The sequence below is a fragment of the Rousettus aegyptiacus genome, unplaced genomic scaffold (genome assembly GCF_014176215.1).
Source record: "Rousettus aegyptiacus isolate mRouAeg1 unplaced genomic scaffold, mRouAeg1.p scaffold_m13_p_17, whole genome shotgun sequence".
NCBI lineage: Eukaryota > Metazoa > Chordata > Mammalia > Chiroptera > Pteropodidae > Rousettus > Rousettus aegyptiacus.
Genome location: NW_023416292.1, coordinates 3,794,053 through 3,816,595, shown reverse-complemented (window position 1 = coordinate 3,816,595; position 22,543 = coordinate 3,794,053). Strand labels below are relative to the sequence as shown.

General features: G+C 41.0%; 1 protein-coding gene and 1 pseudogene across 6 annotated transcripts in view; both read right to left on the bottom strand.

The window, feature by feature from the left end:
* Positions 1-22,543, bottom strand: part of SRGAP2 (SLIT-ROBO Rho GTPase activating protein 2) — a 226,819-nt gene that overhangs the window by 118,464 nt on the left and 85,812 nt on the right. For all 6 annotated transcript variants that reach the window (XM_036234435.1, XM_036234438.1, XM_036234433.1 and 3 more), the window contains one exon: positions 20,910-21,102. In XM_036234435.1, the coding sequence (XP_036090328.1) occupies positions 20,910-21,102 (193 nt within the window). The remainder of the gene's footprint in view (positions 1-20,909; positions 21,103-22,543) is intronic.
* On the bottom strand, positions 17,422-17,540 carry LOC118613018 (annotated as a pseudogene).

Genomic DNA, 22,543 nt, shown 5'->3' with positions numbered 1-22,543 from the left:
ATGTCCAAGAGCTGGGAGCTTAGGAATCTGCTTTGAAGTTGAGAACTGGGGCAGCACCATGTCTGACATTTTAATAATTATTTCCTGAATGATTGTAGGACCAAGGTTCCTCTCGGTAAGGTCAGAGAGTGGGAGTGGTTCCCAGTTCTGAGCCACTGGAGACCCTGACTAAAATGTCTCCATCAATTTGTCAGTTGAGAGACTTTGTCTTCCCGTCAACCACCTCTATCTCGCCCCATGTCCATGGTGGAAAGAGGAAGCTGGAGGTTCTTTGACTCACTCAAGACAGCTCTGAGGACCCTGTGAGACCAGACGTACTGGGGTAGGGCCTACCCAGAGTCTGAATTTCTGCCATCCAGATTTTTTCCCTAGATTTCTGACATCTTATTGTCTAGGCTCCTTCTCTAAATCTCTGATCTCTTAAGTCTTCTTATTTCTCATTCATTCAACAAATATTTGTTGAGCACCTTTATATGTCTGACACTATTCTGGGCTTTAGAGATAAAGGGAACAACATTCTTGTTTCAGCTCTCCTTCTCCCATGTTTGCAGATCTCCTGAATCCAAGACATGGCTTTCCTGCTCCTAGATTATCCATCAGCCACAACTCATATCTTATCCTGGTCTTGATGCTTATGTGTACACTGGTTTGAATGACCCATTGTGAAACCCTGATTTGGCTGACTTAGAAGAGCCATCTGCCTACCGACTCTCTCTACAGCATCTATAACACTAGGACCTTCCCTTCATTTACACCCATGTCTTGCCACTAGCATTCTCAGAACTAAAGGTGGTATAAACAAAGTACACCTTCCTGTGTACTCTGGGTACAATGCTAGAAACACACTATGAACTCCACCTCGATATGATCCATAGAACCAGGGGCTTAGAAATTCACTTATTAAATTTCCCCCTTGAAAGCCTCTCCAAATTGGCTATGATCATATCAAAAGGTCTGAGCTAATTCACTTAATTAAAATCGAACATCATAGCAAGAGTAAAAAACATAACAAAGGTGTGATTGATGACTGTGGGGGGAAAAAAGAACTATTTCTTTCTCAATTTAAAAAGATTTATAACCATCTACATTAAAGTTGGATCCACATATTCTATAGAGTAACCTATGAACGACTCTAAAATTCTATCTTCAGTTTCTTCTCTAGTTAATTAAGATGTCATTGGAAACCCCATAAGTAATTACAGCACATGACAAACAGAGAAAAAAAAACACACACAGATGTGTTAGCAGATTTTTTAAATGAACAAAATCTTGGGAGTTGACTGAGACAGACAGTCTGGCTCACCCCTGGTAGTTCATACTAGAGAAATAAATACCTGCCTGTGCCAAACTGGAATGATGTCACTCAGAAATCCACATACTTATTTTCAAAGCAATAACCACTACCTTGGGAGCAGGCATCTCCCTGGAACCAGCCACAAGCGGAGGAGCTTGACCTATTGCCAGCAACTCTCCTTGCTTGGCAAATGGTACGTAAACATGCCAAGTATCAACAAGTGACTTCAGAAGAAAGGGTATCCCTAAGATTCAGACTTCCCACTCCTGAATATCTGTTAATAGGACAATGAATTTCCTTACATGGCTCATGATAACAATGAGGAAGGAGGAATAAAGTAATATGACTTGATTCTGTGAAACTATAGAGCTAAACAGAACTAAGTCTAAATAGTCATCAGATCAGCTGCATGCATCATTATCAATTCTCATGTGCCATTTTGATATTTATCTTGACTTACTGGAAGAAAGTCTCTTGAGGACAGGGTATATTTTGGAATATTCGATGAATATGTATCACCGAGAATGGGTGGGTATTTAATCAGCATCAACTAATGACAGATGTCACAGCTACAGAAATCCTGTAAGTGTTGAGCACAGTAAGACAATTCATCTTATGAGTAGTTAATATCTTCAGTCTCCATCAATCCTGCCTAATCAGGTGCTGAAGTATGTATCTGGGTGGCTGCTGAGTGAGTGAATTTGTATGCCCATTGACTTGTGTGTTCTAAATTAGAGAATGTTATTAACCATGTTGATGCTTTGCTGGCAAAATGTTAAAGGGCTGGGTGGAGTGAGAGATGCCCTGGTCAATTTCCAGGTTAGTAGGTTTTGAGCTCTACAGGTCTGTAAGGAATCCAGATGAACAATGATACCCCGCCCCAGAGAGGTGGTCCTCTGTGGAACGCACTGTGAACCATGCCTACGACCTAGAGTCTAGTCTTAGTTCTGACACTTATCAGCCGAGTAACCTTGGATAAGTCACAGATGTACTCTGAGCTTCAACAGTTCTTCATTTACTAAAAAAAATAAATAAAGACAGCAGAACTTCCCTGCCTAACTCACATAGCTATTATGAAGATCAAATCAAACAAGGTGATGTCCATAAAAATACTTAATAAACACTAGTGTTCTACATCTGCAGATCAGCATTGTCATCATTTATTATTCTCATAACTATTATTATTACTTGACAGTCCACACAATGTATTTACACTCACAGAAAAAAGTGGCTAGAGTCATGCCTGAAAAGACACACATGTCCCCAGATTCCTAGGCCTTATTACTCAAGTTTGCAATGAACTTGCTTTGTAAATATTGTACTTGATCAGTGCACTAAGTAGGAATACATTTTGTTGCTATTAACTTATCATCTGGTTCTCTGGAAATTCCCAAACTCAGTGAATCTCTTGTGCCCAACCTAGGAGAGGCTGTAAAAAGAAGACTTTTAACGACTTTTAAAGAAAAAAGCCAGAGGGAACAAAAAATAGAATCATGGAATTTCAGAGCTAGCAGGGACTTTCAAGATGGTTTAGAGTCTAGACCAAACTTGTCATTTTCTAAGTGAAGAAATTGAGGCTCAGGGAACCTGAGGTCACACAGATAGTGGGGTAGCAAGGCAAGAACCAAGGTCTCCTGACCAGCGATCATTTTCTTATTCCATTGTGGTTGTTGCTCAATTTCAACTAAAAAGAGCTTGGCATCTACAAAGTCCTGGTGCCGAAAGCGTTAACAAACAAAGCTCAGCTGCCCAAGCCTCAGAGCACAGAGCTATTCTAAGACTACACATAACAGGAATACCAAGGGTCCGTGAACCCAGAGGGAGCAAAACTGCTGGGGCCCACTGGAAAGCATGTTGACACGCTGCATGTGGTTACACATAAAAGGCAAGTGAATAAGAAAAGCAGTTTTGAATCCCACCCCATTCTAATTTGGGACTGGCTCTGGGCACCTATTGGAGGGCTGGGCCACACCCCAGCAACTTTGTAAAATGATCCTTCACTTCCTTCACTCTTTAGTCTGTGGCCTCAGTTAACAACTTCTCTGCCTTCACAAGGGCCATATAGATATTAGAAAAACGACTATTAGGGGATATCAAGATCCAGGAGTGAGCATTGGTGATCATACTGTGATGGGAAGGTTCTCAGTCTGGATTCAGATAGTACCCACTAGTATCTATCATCTCCAAGCAAGTGAGTGAGCTGAAGCCTTGTGCAGCCAGGCTCATAAGTCCTTAAGAGAGTGGTTTCTCTACGTGCGAGTCTTCAGGACTCCAAATCACCTTGTGTCACAATTGCCTGTAGTGCTTGTTTAAAATTCTATTTTGCTAGAGGTGGAGTGATGCTCAGGAATCTGTATTTTAAATACTCATCCCAGGTAATTTATGCACACCAGAATTTTAAGAACCAATGCTCTTAAAGCAATGTTTTTCAAACTGTAGGATACGACCCATTAGTGAGGTTAAAAAAAATCAATTTAGCAAGTCGCCACCTAGCACTTCCCAAATTGAAACAGAAAACAGTAAAACAGAATAATACAGAACAAAGTAAAAAATATTTGTATGTCACATAGAGCAAAGATCTATGTGTATTGTTTGGCAGAAATGTTATTCTCAGCTATTTCTTTAACAATATATGTGTGTACATATTCCCATTTGCAAGATAACATTATTTATAAAATATTTTGGGGAATGATTACACATCCCAGACCCTTTTGAGAATCTGAGGATTTTCTTCCTTGTATTCTCCTCCAAATAAGGGAGTGAAGGAGGCGAGAGGGACAGCGATGTTATGTACGTACACACCATAATTTGCATGTGAGTTGGAGGCCCACACCCTGAGGACTTCTCTTAAAGATAGTTCCTTCAGTGTTTAGTACCCTGGTCACAGTCAGCACCTGATAATAAGTTGCTGACTATGCCAACAACTTTCTACTGATGTTCTTTGTAAATGACTGTCAATGCCTACATGAAGCACCTGTAGGATAAGTGACCCCATTGTGTTGATTCTTTTCCTCTTATATCTCAGGGTAACTAGAAATGCTGAAGTTAAATAGTGCTCTACACAACACTGGAAGAAAGCTGTTAGCAAATTACAAAAATAAGGACTCTAAAAGTGACGGTGTGGGCACAATATCACTGCTTCCCAAGGAACACATTCCCTGTCTACAACATGCAAGAGTAGGCTTGGAACTGGCATCTTTTTGTACCCCTACTGATAAAGTCAAAGAGAAACATATAGTTTATTTCCAAGTTAGTGACCTTTTTGACCTGTAAATGTACCCACATTTACAGAAATCCCAGCCTCACCTTCTCTATATGACCAAAGGATAGACAATCCTTAGCCCTTAATGGAAGATTCAAAAATGACACAGACAATTAGAAAAAGAGCAGCAACTCAGCTCGATTATCAACACAGTTTCATCCCAATGGTCAAAGGCATCTGCATGCAGAGGTGACAATGGGGGCAAAGGTTTCAGAAACCAGCCTTTGCCAAATGTGGCACACAAAGAAGAGATGGAAAAGTGGCTAGGTATAATGTGGGGAGGGGGCAGGAGAAGATGAAGGAGTGGGGCAGGAAGGACCATTGAGAAGACAGGGAATCAAACCTCAAAACTATTCTAAAATCTCCTGATGCTTTTCAGTAATGTGTATTCATGTGGTGGAAACTGGCTCGGCATCGAGGATGCTTTCGGTCCATCTGTTTTTGAACTTAAGCTGCAGGCAAGACTTAGAACAGCTGGAAACAGCAGCACTGACCATGTTGTATGTGTCTTGAGAAAGAAAAGAAATAAAATGAATGTGTGGGAGATGGAGGAAGAGGGTTAAGTGGGCAGAGGAAGGGGAATATGGAAGCCATCCCCAGAACACAGAGGAGAAAATGACCAAGTCAGAACTGATACAAAAGAGCTATTAGAGAGGCCACAGCATCTGAGAGAAGAAAGCCAAGGAGGAGAAACAGCAGAGGTGCCAGAATAGGGAGCCAGCAAACAGCTCAGCAACAGAGCTGAAAATTCTGCATGTTCGGGTGTCAATGAATAGTGCCAAGAGGCTTCACCTCTATGGGACCAAATCAGAATCATCCAGAGGTCCTACATCAAGCATATTATATGAACTGCTAGTAAACCGTCTTCACAATCATAGCCTAGAACAGAGTTGAAAGTTAGATTCTTGGTTTCCTAAATGCAAGAAAGGTGATCATGGAGAATGGCAGAAAGAATGTGAGAGGAGTCATCTTAGAAGAAAGTGGCAAGGGTCTCAATCCATACATGGCTTTCCTCGAGTCATGGCATGCCCAGGAACAGATGGTCCTCAGTGTATGCTCTTTGTCTGGCCTATCACCCCATCACGGACTTCCAATAATGCCCTGACTTAATCTATGGAGATGCAGGTCTCTCGCTTCTCCTGGGATTGCTCACCCTCTAAACAAGAGAAAAGATTTGGCAATGAGACATGTCAATCAGCACCTCATATTGAAGGGGGGGGGGTGGAATTAAATACAAACAAATAAACCAAATTGTACTTCACACACACACTACAACCCCACTAAAGATAAGGGTTGCAGGAGAAGGAACTAGCAAATAAATTTTGAACACTACATTATGATCCTCAAGACTGAAAATAAAAAGAACTCTGAACCAGTATTAAAATCAAGTTATTAGTCTTCTTTTTCAGAGGCTTAAGTTAGCAATTCTGAAACTACTTTGTGTACACTCTAAGACTGAGCAATTAAATAAATATATTATAAGTAACAGGTGCCATGTTTCTCACTGTTCAGAGAACAGAGTTATAAATATGGAAAGGGGGGAAAAAATAAAAAATGTGGTGTTGGACTGGAATTGATGATATTGGTGTGATCTCATCAGCTTTAATGCAGATAAGCACATAGATAGATAAACAGATATAGAAGTATGCAGGTACATGTGTACAAACACCGATTTACTACCTCTGTCTGCTGAGAGGAACAATAAACAGTGGTATACTAGTAACGAAGAGCACACCTAGCTAGCATCCATGGTTTTTAAATACCACTTACCATTAAAAAGAACCACGGCTCTTTGAGGAAAGAGCTCCAGAGCCAAAGCGATGAAAGTATGAAATGAGCCTGCAATATCTTGTTGTGCTAGAAAGTAAGGAAGTACTCAAAGAATGATGGCGACATGTCGAAAGGACACTGGCACCAGCTTGAAGGGACTCTACTAGCCAAATCTAGGACAATATAAACATAAAAATAAATATGGTAAAGGATTATAACCTGTTGAATATGATCAGAATCTATGAGTCCACGCTATAAAAAAATGACCAAATATATGAAGGAGATGGAAACACTGTTCTTTATATCAGAATCCCATTGATAAATGTAGAAGGAATGATGGAAACTGGAAAAATTACCATTATAATAATTGACTCAGGCAAGAATCATCCACAGATGCTAAAACTAGTGGGTATAAAGTTGCAGGAATAACATGATATTCACATGGTCTCAAAGTATCTCTCTAAAATATATGCATTAATTACAAAGCATAAACTAGTATAACTTTATGGTAGAGATATCTGGCAGAACACACTGTCACCAAATGATCAAAGGTAACATCACTAGTACTGGGACGAATCATCAGCAAGTGCCTCCTGATACTATGCACTGAGAATATGGCATCGCTTCTACGGTATTCCCACCCAAAGCACATAACCTCAATCCAATCATAAAGAAATACCAGACATTATTAGACATATCATATTAAGGGATATTCAATAAAATAACTGGGCTGAATGCTCCCTCGAAATGTCAGTGTCATGAAATACAAAAGAAGACTCGGAAATCGTACCACATTAAAGGAAACTAAACAAATAAAACAACTGAAGGAAATGCACAATTTCGAACTTTCTTTTGCCAAAAAGAAAATTTTTGGAACAAATGGTACACTTGAATGTCTGTGGATTATATAATATTACTGTATCAATATTTATACCATGATTTTGGTAAGTGTATTGTCATTATGTCAGAGAACAAACACCTGTTTTTAGTAAATACACAATGAAGTATGTAGGGGGAAAGGGGCATTACGTCTGTAACTTGTGCTCAAGGGTTTCACAAAAACAAAATACATATGTGTGTGAGTTGTGTATGGATAGAGAGAGATGGAGAGAGAGAGAGAGAGAAGTATAAAGCAAATGTAGTAATATGTTAACATTTTTAGGCACTGTGAGTAAATGGTATACAGAAATTCTCTGTAGTATTCTTGCAACTTTTCTGTAAGTCTGAACTGATGTCACAAAAAAATTTTTTTAAGATCTCATTCTGGAGAAAAATGGAAAGAAACCATTTCTCGCATCTTTCCTTTGTCAGTAAATATATACTACACTGTGTTATCTTTTTTCATCTAACCCTTTGTTTTTCACATGACACAATGAGCCTCCTGAAGGCAGAGGCTGTGTCCCATACCTCTCTGTGACTCCCAGCACCTGACAGACCTGCTGGTCACTGTTGATGAGGCAGATGAATCCAAGTGTTTATTAGTGAATCACAAATGATACAGGGGACTAAAGTGATCACTCAACAATTCTGGCTCCTCAACCTTGAACTCTATACTTCGTCAGAACACGGACATGCACACATACATATGCAATCTTAAAATACTTCACATTAATGGTAACCTTCATGAGCCAGAATAGTAGTTATTCTTTTGTGTATATTTAATTTAGGAATTCAATTCAATTCTAGACTAAGGGCCCAGCCTCTTGGTCTAGAATAAGTGCTGAATAAGTGTTTACTGAAAGAATAAGTGAACCTCACATACCAGAACTTGTGTTCACCCAAACTTTCTATGTCAGTGTACAAAAAGGCCAGGAGTAGACTTGTTTTTTAGAAGAAATAATAGCAAAAGGGTGTTGTTAGCTCCCAATTCTTTCTGATAGAGTGGCTTGAAAATAGACCCAGACCTGATAAATTCCTTTTTTTGTTTGATTAAAGGTAAGGTAACCTTTCTAGTCATTTAACTTGGTACTAAGAAAGTATTTGGTAGACTTTCTTCTAAAGAGCTATTATGTCTATATTTTTTCCATACGACTTCCCCAAACTATGTTGTAAAGTAGGTTTCCATAGCATTCATCATCTAGCTGGAAACTCAGTACATATGTGTGTTTGGGGGCTGGGAGTGAGGTGGTGGTAAAAAAGAGGTAGCACCAAATTCTTTAACTTTCATCCACCTCTGATTAATGATGTAACAAAGACCTAGCAAAACCAATATTGAGAATGTGTAAGAATAAAGTTAGCATCCAAGACAAAGCTCTTAACAATACATTTAATCCATATATTATGAGAACCTGAATGGCTTTGGGAGGTGCTAATGGAAGAGACTAGGCAGTAAGCCTGCCCGAATGTCTGTGTATGTGTGTATACAGGACTCTTGGGTAGGGAAGGGCACACATTTCCACCCATGACCAGAGAAAAAAGAAGCTAGGAAGTGTCTGACAAATTGGTCCATGTGTGAAAAGGGAAGTAGGGAGGAGGGTAGAAAAGTCAGTACACCAGAGAAGCCAGACCTTTCTTAATTGTGCCAGCTTCCTGGGTTCGCTTGCTCTCTATTCAGGGTTCATGCAATACCCTGTGCTTTGTCTTTCATTTCCACCTATACACTGCAGAATCAATTCTGTACAACTTCCTCCTTTTGCTAAATCCTCGAGATGCAGCCTATAAATTCAAAGAATTTCAAGCATCAACAGAAACCCCCATCCCCACCCCCAGAACTTAGTTATGAACATCTGTTGTTTACAAGGGTTCAGGCTAAGAGCTGCCAGACTTGCTCTGCAACCTCTACTTTAACACAGAGGCTGCCAGGGAAGGATGTCTGAATTTCATGCAAGGATGCCCTGTCCCAACTGCTTAAGCAGAAATCTGCAAACACAGCTCAGCATCCTACCGTTAAAGATAATCCTAGTTTATTCGATTCATTTTCTAATCCTGGTTCTTTAACCAGCTGTACCCGAAATACGGTTAAGAAGGGGAGCTGTGCTCATTGATCATCCCTGAATTTAATACCCGAGAGGCAATGATCCAATGATTGGTGGGGGGCGTATAAGGGTAGGAGGGAGCAGAGAGGATGATCCTTTTTCAACTCCGAAAAAATCCGAGCCCTACTTTTTTCTTATTCTCCCTAAATCCTTCATTAACACCGAGCTCTTCCCATGTGACTCTGTTTCTCTTCACAGCATGGTACTTCAGTGAAGCGCAGGAATTAGACATTAAAATCTTTACTTCAATTAACTTGGGACCAAAACTAATTGAGAACATAACTACGCTATCTTTTACCTTTCCCTGGCTAAGCCGAGCACGAGTCCCTCCCGATTACTCCACCTTCCTCCTCCCTTCCCGGTGACTACTGGAACTTGCTTTAAATGGGGTCCTATTTTTAGATTCATGTGCCCATGCGCACACGTGTTCTTATTATTCTCTCTTAGCTCGTCTCATTTTCCCCCATTTCAATTATGAAAGTCCTTATGGCAGAGACTGTCCTTTCTTCTTATCTTGTAAACCCTCCCACTTAACACAGTCAGCTCCCAATAAAGATGACATGGCTTTTGCCTTTAAAAGAGAATCAGATCAAAGTCAATTCATTTAATTAGCTGTGAATTCCTGAGAATTAAAGATCCTGCGAACCAGCCACACACTGCTTCCTGTATCTACTACGGAATTATTATGGGGCTTACAAAAACCGAGAAAAAAAAAATAGTAAAAGTTCCCTGCACCCCTGTACTGCTGTTAATGGACATCATCACCAGGGTCTGTGCTCCAGCTGAGGGTCTGAAGTGCGTCCTGCTGACATTCCAATGGCAGAGCCTAGGAGACACAAGAAGCCTTTACCAGTCTCCAACATCCTCCCAACTGCTCATAAAAGTATGTTTTGCTCCCAACCTGTCCTCCAACGTTCCCACCCTAAAAGGATGATATGAAGCCATTTAAGCAGAAGTTTGGGTGCTTCTGTTCAGCCTCATGAGATAAACCCAGTAAACCACATTCTGTTATGGCCATGACAGGTTTGTGCTACAATGACCTATTTGTCATGATAGTGACCACTGAACAGGATTGGGTGTTCTTTACTCACTCAGGTTGCAGTTTGGACCAGGGCCTCAACACTATACCTTCATGGAAACCCAATGATTTGGCAATTTGTGCTAAATATTGACTCTGTGAAGGTTGAGAAAATCAAAGGGTAATTGTAAGATAAATTTCCTCCTCTTGATGATTAGAAGCCTGGATCTAAAAGTAACATGCTAGGATTAACAACCTGGTTCAAGGCAGTTCATGACGCCTATGAACATGACGCCTTGTCCTGACAAAACATACAACTGCTGCGTTTTTATATGAACTGGACATACAATTATATAGAGTCATATAATTGCATATTTCCTGCCCAATGCAACCACATCATAAAAATAAAGATGGAGGAAGGGTTTATTTTTCGCAAAGGCCCACAGGAGTCACTGAAGAAAATGGAGATTGGAGTTATATTACCTAGGGCCAGGCTTAAGAATGCTTAACTCTGTGCAGGGAATAAACAGTGACTATACCAGGGTTTTACCTAGTATAGCTATGTTCAGTCCCAGCTCCCGAGGACAAGAATCATAGTCACTGCTTTTCGTGCCAAGCACTATCTTAATGGCTACAGATATATTAATTCACTTAATCAGCATAACAACTCCATGAAGTAGCTACTATTATTATTCTCAATTTATAGGGGAAGAAACTGAGGCAACTAAGAACCTTCACCTAAAAATCACGCAACCAGTAAGGGGAAAATCCAGGATCGCAAACTCAGGAACTCTGGTCAGAACCTTGGGTCTTGATCGTGCTATACTCCTTCTGCAGTGGCGATAATTACATCTGCTACTATTTTGTGTGTGCCTAGTAAGTTATGGGCACTAAACTGTGATTTACATATATCTAATCCTTGGAATAACTCTTTAAGATAAGCATTACTCTCCACATTTCATAGACGAGAAAATTAAAGCTGAAAAGGGGTGCACAAGGTCATACAGCTGTAAGCTGAAAAGACAGGGTTCGGACCCAAATTTGTCTGGATCAAGGCTCTCAGCTTTTTCTACCAAGTCATAATGCCTCTCAAAGGGCTTTCAAATGAACTCTTCCAAAGACTGGCCACCACTCTATCTTACTGATCCCCTAAACTGCCTTCTTGTCTCCCTTCTATCCTACTTCATCAATGTGTGAGACCTCCCAAATCTTCCAAAATAGACCTAACCACCACCCAGTTCTGTATGGACTGAGCCAGTGAAAATGTTGCCAAGGGACCTTTTGTTAGTTTCTAAATAAAGGCGGCTTAAGCCGTGGCAAAAGAAAGCCAAACCTTGCTCAATACCAGATGCCAAATCTGGGCAAAACCTTCCCTAAGGAAATGAACAGTTCTGAAATATGTCCAAAATGAGTGAGTGACACACTGATCCCAGGAAGTAAGGGGTTCTCTCTTCTAGCAGCTTCACACTTCCTCCTCAAAGTCACCTCATATGTGAAGAGGACCTTTCTGGTCCTTTACCCTTTTCTGGTTTGCAATCACAGCTATAACATACTCCATGGCCATCTGACCCTATTTTTCAACCCAACGCCATCTTGTGAACTGATGAACAACTCTGAACTCAACTCCAGAAGAGAAATCCATTGGCAATAGGTGACATAACTGCAGGGACAGTGCACATTCAAATGCTGGGCCCAAGGCCAAGAACATGGGCTCTACGAGAATTTATCTTTAATTAATTGTGTACCCAACCTCCCACTGAAAGGAGTATTGAAGGTTAAATGCCAACCGGATTCCTGAAATACCTAGGTACGGCACCTCCACATCCCTTCCAACAGTTACACAACTCAGAACCAGCTAAATAAACAGGTTTACTTTCCATGTGTATCTCCTTAATATACTGCTAATTTAATGTTGATGAGAATAGGATATTGTCTCGTTCCTAGCCACAGCTCTAGCTCAATGCCTGGTACATAATTAGGTCCCAAAGATGTATACTGAATGAATCCCTTTTCACTCTCGGCAATCTGAGCACCACAGACAAGAAAAAAAATGTCTCCCTTTTTCCTTCCTAATCGCTTACTGTTGGAAATCAAACATTTCCATAGCCTCAATCGTCACCTCTCTATGAACATGCCCAAATCGCTACCAACGGCCCAGACGTTAGCTCAGAACATAGCCTAGATCTTTAGCTCTGAATACAGCCATTCATTTTTGTCAGTGAAAATTTTAGCTTCACTATCCTTCCAATATCCTAAACTTAACATCCTCAAACCAAACTTCTTATAGTCTAATCCTTCGAAAACAACTTTCTCCTAATTTCAGTATTTCTATTAAAGACATCATTAATCTACCAGTTATCCAAGTCCAAAAGAGACTTCACAGCCCTCTTTCCTTTCTGCTTCCAAGCTCACTTGAAACCCAAATCCCATCAGTCAGCAATTCCTGCAGATTCTTCCTGCACCAGGTGTTTTCCATCTGTCTCTAGACTGTAAGCTCCAGGAGTGAAGGGGGCAGTATCTGTCTTCCTGACATGTGTCTGGCACATGCTAAGAGCACAGTACATATTTGCTAAATGGACTGAAGGATCAATTTCTATTCTTTTCATTCCTACCATCCCACCCTAATTTAGATCCTCATTATCTACTATGGCAAATGGTCACACTGTCTCAAGTTTCTTGTCATTTAGCAAATCACGACATTAAGGTTAAGGTTAATCTTCCTCAAGCAGAGTTCATACCTCTGTCGGACACTAGATGTTCACATTTTTAGTGGTTTCCCGTATCTATTGCATAGAGCCAAATCTCTTAGACACGGCCCTCCATAATGTGAGCCTATCTACCTCTGTCCAGATCCTCCACAAATACTTGTTACCCCAGCCAAACCAGTATATTCATTGTACCCCTAAAGTGCTTTGTACTTTCTGCCTGGTGCACCCCTCCTACCTAAATATCTTCCCCCTCCCTCCCTCTCCATCAGTCAAAATCCTATTTCTTCAAGGTCTGGTTCAAATTCCATTTCCTCCCTGGAAGTTTCCTGACCACACTGACTGTGTCATCATCCCTTTTATAACACACACTTGGTACTTATCCTATATGGCCTTATACTGAAGATCTGTGCTACTGTATTGAGGTATAATTTATTCCTGACTAGATTACAAATTCATGTGGAAAGAACCACCACTTCTACTTTTTTGGTTCTGTCTTCTCTAAAAATCTAGAATAATATCTTTAATATGTTCAACAAATATTTGTTGTTGAGAAGGAAAAGCTGTAAGAATGAAAGAAAAGATGCTGGTAGTGGCTTATAAAATAGTATAAGGTCTCTATAAGAAACACAGCAGGATAGCGATGTAGGAGAGTATTCCTCTAAAAATTCGACAGGAAAAAAAAACCTACCTCAAAATAAAAGAACTGAACTATTAAAAGTAGGACATCAAAACCAAGTGAGCTATGACTGAAAGGTAATTTACAGCAAATCTATGTAAAAAACAGCCATCACATTATCAATTAGAGTCCTGCTGGGCAACATTAACACAGATTCCACTTAAAAGAGACAATCAAAGGCTCAGCAACAAATAGGAATACATTTATACTCTTCAGAAGCCAAAGAAAATGCAAGAACATCCCTGGGAAGACTTCCTACCCTTACATGATATTTTATCTCTGCTCTTAATCAAACCAAGCAGATAGAATTTCTGACATTAACGGGGACCTCCCACAATTCAAAGGGATGGAGGAAGCCATATTACCTATCTTAAACAAAGCAGAATAATGTAGAATCAAATAATCGCTATAGTTCTATCTGCAGCACCTCTCACTCTATGGGGGAGGGGGAAGAAAAGGGGCATGATGGGACCACAGGGTCAGACTCTGCGGCAGAGTCAAAGCTGTGTGGGCTTTAACGAGGGTGTTTGCAGTGAGTACAGTGTGAGAGAGGACAAAAGGTGAGCAGGAGCAAAGCAGAAGAGGAAGCAAAGCCAAAGAGTGACAGGGTAACGGCTTCCAGGGTAAGTAGTTGTCCAAGAGAAGATGAAAAAAAAAAAGCAACCTTTGTCCCTGAACGCAGTCATTTAAAACTGTAATAGAATACCCAACCTAACCCAGTATGAGAGGCTGAAATCTAGCCAGGGTGAGACACTGGGCTGGAAAAGGGTGGGACGAATCCATGAGGACTGACTTCGGCCCTGGCCACCCTACCCCATCCCAAGTTAAATAGTTTCCATGTTCCTGAGACACGTCTGTCCAGAGCTGCTGCTGGCAGCTGCTCTCCTGGCAGCACAGGGAGACAAATTCATGGCATTGCTGGGCCAACAGCTGCTACAGCTCCGGGGGAGGTGACGAGTGCCCGCTGAGATGCTCTGGGCAAAGAGTGAACTATTCTAGGGAGCAGTTCAAGAGTCAGCAAAATCAAGGCTACACTTCACCGGCTGAATAAAAATACAGTACAACTGCCATTCCAGAGACCCAGGAAACCCACTGCCCTTTTCCTGTCCTAGCTTCTTTGACTTCACTTGCTCCTTGCCCTTACATTTGGCTCATCTTTTCTAGTTCCAAGGGCATGGCTTCAGTCTGGGCCCCCATTAACCTTAGGCCGACTGCTGGACCTTCCTAACAGGTCTCCTCCCTTCCAGCGTCTCTGCTCCAATTGATCTATGTGTCGTTGCCATAGTTACCTTTCCAAAGCACAGCAGTAATTATATTCCTTGCTCAAAAACTATCAATGGCTCCCTCATGCTAACAGAATAAAGCCCAAATCCTGTCACCTGGCATTCATGGACCATACCCAACTTTTCCAGCTTTATTTCACTATTGATTGCATTTATTATTCTTTTCTTCAGCAAAACAGATGAGTTACCCATCAACCTTGTCTTTCCAAACTCTGTACCTTTACCAACACTGTTCTCTCTGTCCAAAATGCTTCCTCCTCCATCTTCATCTCCTCCTTCTACTTTTGCATTGTGTCAACTGAATTAAGCTTACAGGATCAATACCTAGCACTGGCACTTTTATTTTCCATGTCCCAGCCATTGAATTTCAACTCCATATAGCCTTCCCCAGTCCCCAACCTGAACAAATCTTGTTTCTGTGTATACTTGAGGCACTTTGTATGGATGAGTGGCCATGGGCTTTCGCCCATCTGCCTGCTCACACATCACAGACAATGTGGCAGAGGCTTATAGTCCCCCACTATGTTTGCCCTTCTTCTATATTAACAGAAACTCTACTTTTGGGCCTCCCTTGCAGCTCAGTATAACCATATGACTAAGTTATGGCCAGTAGGATGTGAGCTGAAAAGGTATATGTGCCACTTCCAGAGAGCACCTTTAAAGAGTAAAGATGTACCTGCTCCTTGTCCTTTTGCCTTTCCCATTGGCTAGAATGGGAACATGGTGGCAGTGAGCCATCCTGAGCCTTATAGACAAGGACAGCACTCTTTGAGATGGAATAAGGAGCCTGACACACCCCTGGATGGCTAATGCCTAGACAATTACGTGAGAAGAAAATCAGCCTCTATCCTGTGTAAGCCACTATTATTTGGGGTCTATTACAGCCGCACCTTCATCCTAACCAAAATGTATACACCTAAAAAGCCTTTCCCAGGCCAAAAATGTTGAATTTCAGTTGCTAACAAATGATTCAAGTTTGACCTGGAGGTGCTGCCTGCCGAGCGTCACTTCAGTTTCTGTAGCATGGTTGTCTCATCCAGTAACACTCGTGCCCGCAAACATCAGAATATGTGGTTCCCTTTTGCAACACAGAGATGAGTGGAAAATGGAAAACTGAAAGTATTGTTGCTAGTGTTGTACTGAGTAGAGTTTCATCACTATATTAATAAGACAAGGGTAGAAATCATCAGCAACTCTTCAGATGCTCACTGGACTTAAGCAGGCACATCATGGATTTAATTGTAGTGAGGGGAACAAAGACCAGGTACCAAATGATGAAAGTACATCAGGTAGGTATAATTCAGAATTTCGCATGTATGCCTATAGTAATAGAGCCCACCTGCTCCACATAAAACTATGACCTGACATTCAACCATTTGACTGTTCTCTCCACTGTCGGGAATAAATTATATATGAAAGTGGGACGTTGCCGAGAGTCTGTTATGGAACTCCTCACCGTATTCAGTGCATTTGTGTATATTTCTCATCTCTTCTATTAGGCTGTATCATATGAAGTTGCCACTGTGTGCCCGGTTTTTGACCTAAAACCAGTAATTTCATACATTTCACTCTAACGGATTGAGCTCTTGGGTATGAAGCTCATTTTGGTCATTTCTGCATCTCTTCCAATGCCCTATACATGGAGAGTATCAACAAAAAATTGCTGGGATTAACTTTTACAGATCTTCTACTCGAAAGACTTCTAGTTCCATCCAATGACACTATCCTACCTTACCTTCTAACCTTTCAACTGCTTTTAAAAAATCACCCCTTCTCTCTTTCCTTCTTTCCCTTCCTCTTTCCCTCCTCCACACACTCCGGTAGCTTTTAACTTCTAACAGTAATTTTAGTGCTCTCTAATTTAGGTGTGCCCCCGCCTTGGGTCCTGGTTTTAGCTCTTTGTTCTTCTTTTTCTCTTCCCCAAGTTCATATACTTCATACCTTCCACGATCACTTTTACACTGAAGATTATGTTATCTGGTCCCAGTCATCACCTCCTACCTCAGTAGTGCCACATTCCACCTGGATGCCCAAAGGCCTCCCACTGCCCCAAACCCAACAGGTCCAAGGTCGGCTCACCATTCACAACAGGTCTTCCCTCAACATCCCCACTTCTATCGTAGATGCTACAATTCTTCCAGGTCACCAGGTTAGAGACGTTGGGTCACCTATGACCACCACAGTTCTTCACCCAATTAGTCATCTAGTTCTGCCCAGTTTCCTGAATATATTCCTTCCCCTTCACTCTTTTTTCTATCACATCATGCACAGATTACCTCACCTCCCCAAACCTCCATCTTGGCCTTCTCCAAGATAAGAATTCATTTTTTTTTTTTTTTTTTTTTTTAGGCGAGGCAACCCCCTTGGTTGATCTCACAGATTGCAAGGACCTTATCAGCTTACAATCCCTTACTTTTTCCTTATTTATTTTTTTATGCCTACAGCACCTGGTCTTCCTACGTGGTCTCCCATCCAAGTACTAACCAGACCTGACCCTGCTTAGCTTCCGAGATCAGACAGGATTGGGCTTGTTCAGAGTGGCATGGCTGTAGGAAAAATTCTTTCTTTTACTACATCTTTTCTCATGTCTCCCTCCCCACACAAAATCCCAGAGGGCTCACCACCACACTGCCGTATCAAATCTGAACTCTACTTATTGGTCAAGGAGCCATTATTTGGTACCCGCTCTACTTATCTAATCTTATCTTCCACTGTTTTTGAAAATATCTGTGTTCTCATAATATTTTGCTCAGACCTCTATTAAAGGCCTTTTTACATTATATTATTTACATGTCTCTCCTCTCTGCTAGCCAGGATTCTAGAGCTTATCTTAGTCTCCATAGGAATCAGCATACAGTACAGTACTCAGTAGGTATTTAAGAGAGTTTTGTTGAATAAGTAGATTGTTACTCAGGATAAGATCAGACAGGAAGCTATTAAAGTAAACTAGCCATAAAGTGACAACAAAATGAGTGGAGACAGCCTCCTCTTACAAGTTCTTGTAGCACCTTGTACTTTAGTCTTGTAACACTTAACTCATCTAAACGTGTGATTTGCTTAATGCCTGCTTCCTCATTCTATTCTAAGTGCCAAGTGAAGAGGCAGTGCTCCTTCACTGCTATATCCTAAGACACAATGTTTATTTAGCCTGAAGGAGTTCGAGGAATATGCAATGGACATTTGTTGAATGAATGTAAAAGAGCCTTCCTTTTAAGGAAGCTGGATCCCTCACTAGTCCCTATACCTCCATCAACACCAAAAATTCTTGCTTCCTCCTCCCTGTATATGCCATTCTCTCCTACACGAATCTACCTCTAAAGCCTAACTTAGGTCTCACTTGCTTCACGAAAACTGCCCTGATCATTCTAGATCCTTTATCTCTCACGATTTACCTCTGACCCCTTATCACATCTATATTCTACATAAAGGCAATGATCTCTTAATGAGAACATTATTGCTTTATCCTCTAATTGCTTCCGATATTAAAAATCTTTTCTCCCCCAGCTATAGCCCTCTCTGGATACATGTAGTAAACTAATCTTGTATCTTCCAATACTTGTACAATATGGAGCACGTAGCTAGCTCGCAATAAATTAGTTGTTTGGGGGTAAAAAAGAAACCAGATTCAAGCTTTATCAAGGAAATCAATTCTTCCAGCCTTGAAGAAAACACCCTATTCCTTGTATGTGGTCTTAATCAGAGCAATTCTGATGTTTTAGAGAGTAGCAGATCTGTACCTTAATTTGTAGTAAATATGTCCTTAAGCTGAGCATATGATATACTAGTAAAAACCAAATATTTTAAACTCAGGAGGAGCTTATTAACAGAATAAATCCAACTTTGAATCATTTTTCTAAAGCAAATGATTCCTCCCCCAAATCTTCATTTATCATATACTAAAATAACATTTCACCCTCTCAGGATTGCTTATCATAAAGAGAACAGAACTTAGGAAAGATAAGGGACTCTGAGGACAAAACATCTGGAGGAAATTCTCCTTCTGGCCAAACTGAGAATGTCACATGTTCTCCTCAGTTTTAGCCTCCATATCGTTTGTTGTTCAGAGCTGGCTTATAAAAGATAAATTGTGTCTCAAATTATTAGGGAAATCAACAAAAATAGAAAATAAGGGAAAATAAGATACATTTGGCATTAATTTTTAAATTTATTCATTAATGAATCCAATAATATTTAATGAGCATTTATTATATACCTATATTAAACTAAGCACTGTGGGAGACTGAAAGATGAATTAGAAAAGCTTATACAATCTACTAAGGGAAGATAATATAAGACAGACAGTGCCGAATGCCCTAATAAAAGAACAAATAGAATGCTTATAATTCTCTTCTAAGAATTCAGAAGAGGGAGAACATTCTTCTGGGAGAATCAAGAAAATTTCTTGGAACAGGCTGCATCTGAGATGCATCTTAAAACATGGATATGGCTTAGACATGCAGAGATGTAAAAAAATGGACACAAGTTCAAATAACAGGATGAGCAAAGGCCCATTGGAATTAATATTCCGTTTGGCTAAGGTATAGTGGATCAGAAACAGGAAATAAGGTTGGAAAGCTAGTCAGGGCCAGATGTAGAGGGGCTAGAGGACCAAGTCAAGGAGTGTCCACCTTTGTGAATAAAGCAGTACTCCTCAACCTTTAATATGCACACAAACCACCTGGGGATCTTGTTTCAGTAGATCTGGGGGTGAGACCCAAGATTCTGCATTTCCAACATCCCAAGTGGTACTGATATTGGGAGACTGTACCTTGAGTATCAAGAACATAGGCACATAGACAGTGGGAAACCACTACACAGAGAAGATGCCTGCTCTCCAGTGTGTTCCTGGAAGGCTAAAGCTGATAACAGCAGATCAGGCAGATTGGAATGGGGAGACGCTGTAGACTGTAGTCCTCAATGCTGGTGTTGGTTAGAATCCTCTGGGAAGATTTTATACCATACTGTTACTCAGGCCCTAGTCCCAGAGATTCTGATTTAATTGGTCTGGAGTGGGGCCCAGATTTCAACATTAAAAAAAAAAGTTCTCCAGGGAATTCTAATGTGCAGCCAGGATTGAGAACCTCTGCTATAGATGACAAAGTAAGTACTGCAATCATTCAGGTAAAGATGGTGATGATCTAAACTAGGACAATGGCAGTGAGAACAGAGTAAAGAGGCCAGTTGTATAAAATACTATAAAAGCAGCAGGAATAGACTTTAGCAACTGTCTCAAAAGTGATTTAGACTTGTGGCTACAACATCATTCATTTGTTCTGGTTAAAGACAGTTTGGAGAAATGATTAAGAAGAACAAAGACTCTGGAGCCAGCCCATTTCAACTCCAGCTCTGCTATTTATTTACTAGGGTGTGCGTGTGTGTGTGTGTGTGTGTGAGAGAGAAAAAGAGAGAGAGAGAGAGAGAGAGAGAATGAGAGAGAGAGAGAGAGAGAGAGAGATAGAGAATGAGAGAGAGAGAGAGAGAGAGAGAGAGAGAGAGAGAGAGAGAGAGAGAGAGAGAGAGAGAGAGAGAAACCTTGGGCAAGTTCCTTAACCTCTTTATGATTCAGTCTCCTCATCTGTAAATTGGTGATATAACAATAACCAACATACAGAGTTGTTGTGAAGATAAATGAGTTAACATATTATGTAAAGCCCTTAGAATTATGCATAGCACATAGGAAGAGCTACAAAAGTGTTTACTGTTATTATCGACATGTATCATCCTCTATTCTACTCTTTCTAGGACACTGAACTGCATGTAAGACTGATGAAGAAGTGACTGAGGACTCTCAACCCTCAGCCAACTCAAAGGTACTGGGTTACTTGTTGCATGAATTGAATTGGATCTAGATGACACACCCTGCCTCCCTCCATCGAGGCCCCCATCCCAAGATCTTTTAAAGTAGCAGCCACAGAGTCCCTACTTGAATTGCTGGTCCTTGGTGCTGCGTGTCTTGGCCAGGAAGCGCTCTGCCAGCTTTTCCAGATTGCGGGAATAGTCCATCTCAATTTCAGCCTTCTTTCGGAAGAAGTCCTGGAGGTCCTGCAACAGCTGCACCCGGAGCTCACACTGCTGGTCCAGGCATTTCATCTGCTCTGTAAGCTGAGCACGGATCTCTGCAACAAAAGCCAGGCAAGACGGTCAGACAGAGATCCCTGAGCAGAAACATACAGGCCAACATTTACCCCTTCTATTTTCTTGCTCCCTGTCCTCCAGGGAACTTAAAACCTTTAAGAATAAAATAATAATAATAATAATAATAATAATAATAATAATAATAACAACAACAACAACAACGACGACGACAACTAAACCTGGCCTAAACTCTACCAACCCTTTTCAGACTATTGAAAAACACTGGAGCCAGGAATCTGTTGAATCATTTAAGAGAAAATGCTTGTCAAACATAATAATATTCAGAGCTACCATTTATTGAGTAATTTACTGTATTTCTGGAACAGTGCCAGAATGTGGGCTCTCTTCTGGCAGAGAGCCTAATGCATTATCTCCCAGCCATCCTGTTGGGTAGGCACTACTTTCATCCCCATTTTAAGATGAGAAAACTGACTCTTAAAGAAGTGAAGCTATTAGGTAGTAGAGCTAGGATTCAAACCCAGACAGACTGACTTTAGAGCCCAAACTCTTACTTTTTATACTTTCTCCCATCATTTCAAAATGTTTTTCCACATCTTCATGAATTAGGGTGAAGGTCAGGATATTTTAATGGGGCCAGAAAGGGCCCTGTGCAAGGCCAAACGGTGGCAATAAAAAATGAAACAAGCACCAGGACTTTTAGGCAAGTAAACCTATCCACTGTTGAGCAGATTCCATAGCTTCCAATATCACAGAATGTAAATCAGTCTCTAATAAGCTGATTTTTTTCATCAACAACTATCACTCATATCTCTGTTGCTTCATCCTTACCAATGCTCAGAGCCCCTGCTGTCAAAGCTAGAAAAACATTTCTGATTAAGCTCCAGGTTGGCAGATTTCCGGAAGGCCAGAGTCCTCGTACAGGGCTCGCAAACACCCTCTTGGGAACTGCAGCAGTGGTAGCTCCAGCTGCAACCAGATCTGCTTCAAATGCAATACTGCGTTTGTTACTGACAAGAGACCTGGCACACACAGGAAGCAGCTTGCCAAAGCCAGACTGCTTGTCAGCTCAGGGAAGGCCTGTAGTGCGTATCCTGCTGAAGTTACGTCCCTATCCCCATCTCAGTCACAATGGAGCCATTTCTTTCGCCCCCTTCCCTCCAAGCCTGCTCAGCTACAATGCATTGGAATGTGACAGTGACTCTAATCTCAGGGAACAAGACTACCTATCTATATTACTATGCCTTCCCTTATGCATGCTCAAATTCATTCCCAAATAGTGCAGTTCTAATAATGCTTTATGTCTATGCTGTGTAATGCATGGGGAGAGAGGATCTAGTATTCATCAGAGGTATGGATAAATCAAGCAAATCCAAGATCGAGGCTGTGATGTTGCAAGGTTTGCCAAGCATTCCTATTATGAGGCAATGAAAGATACATTTAGCTTTCCCTAAAGTAGCTAAG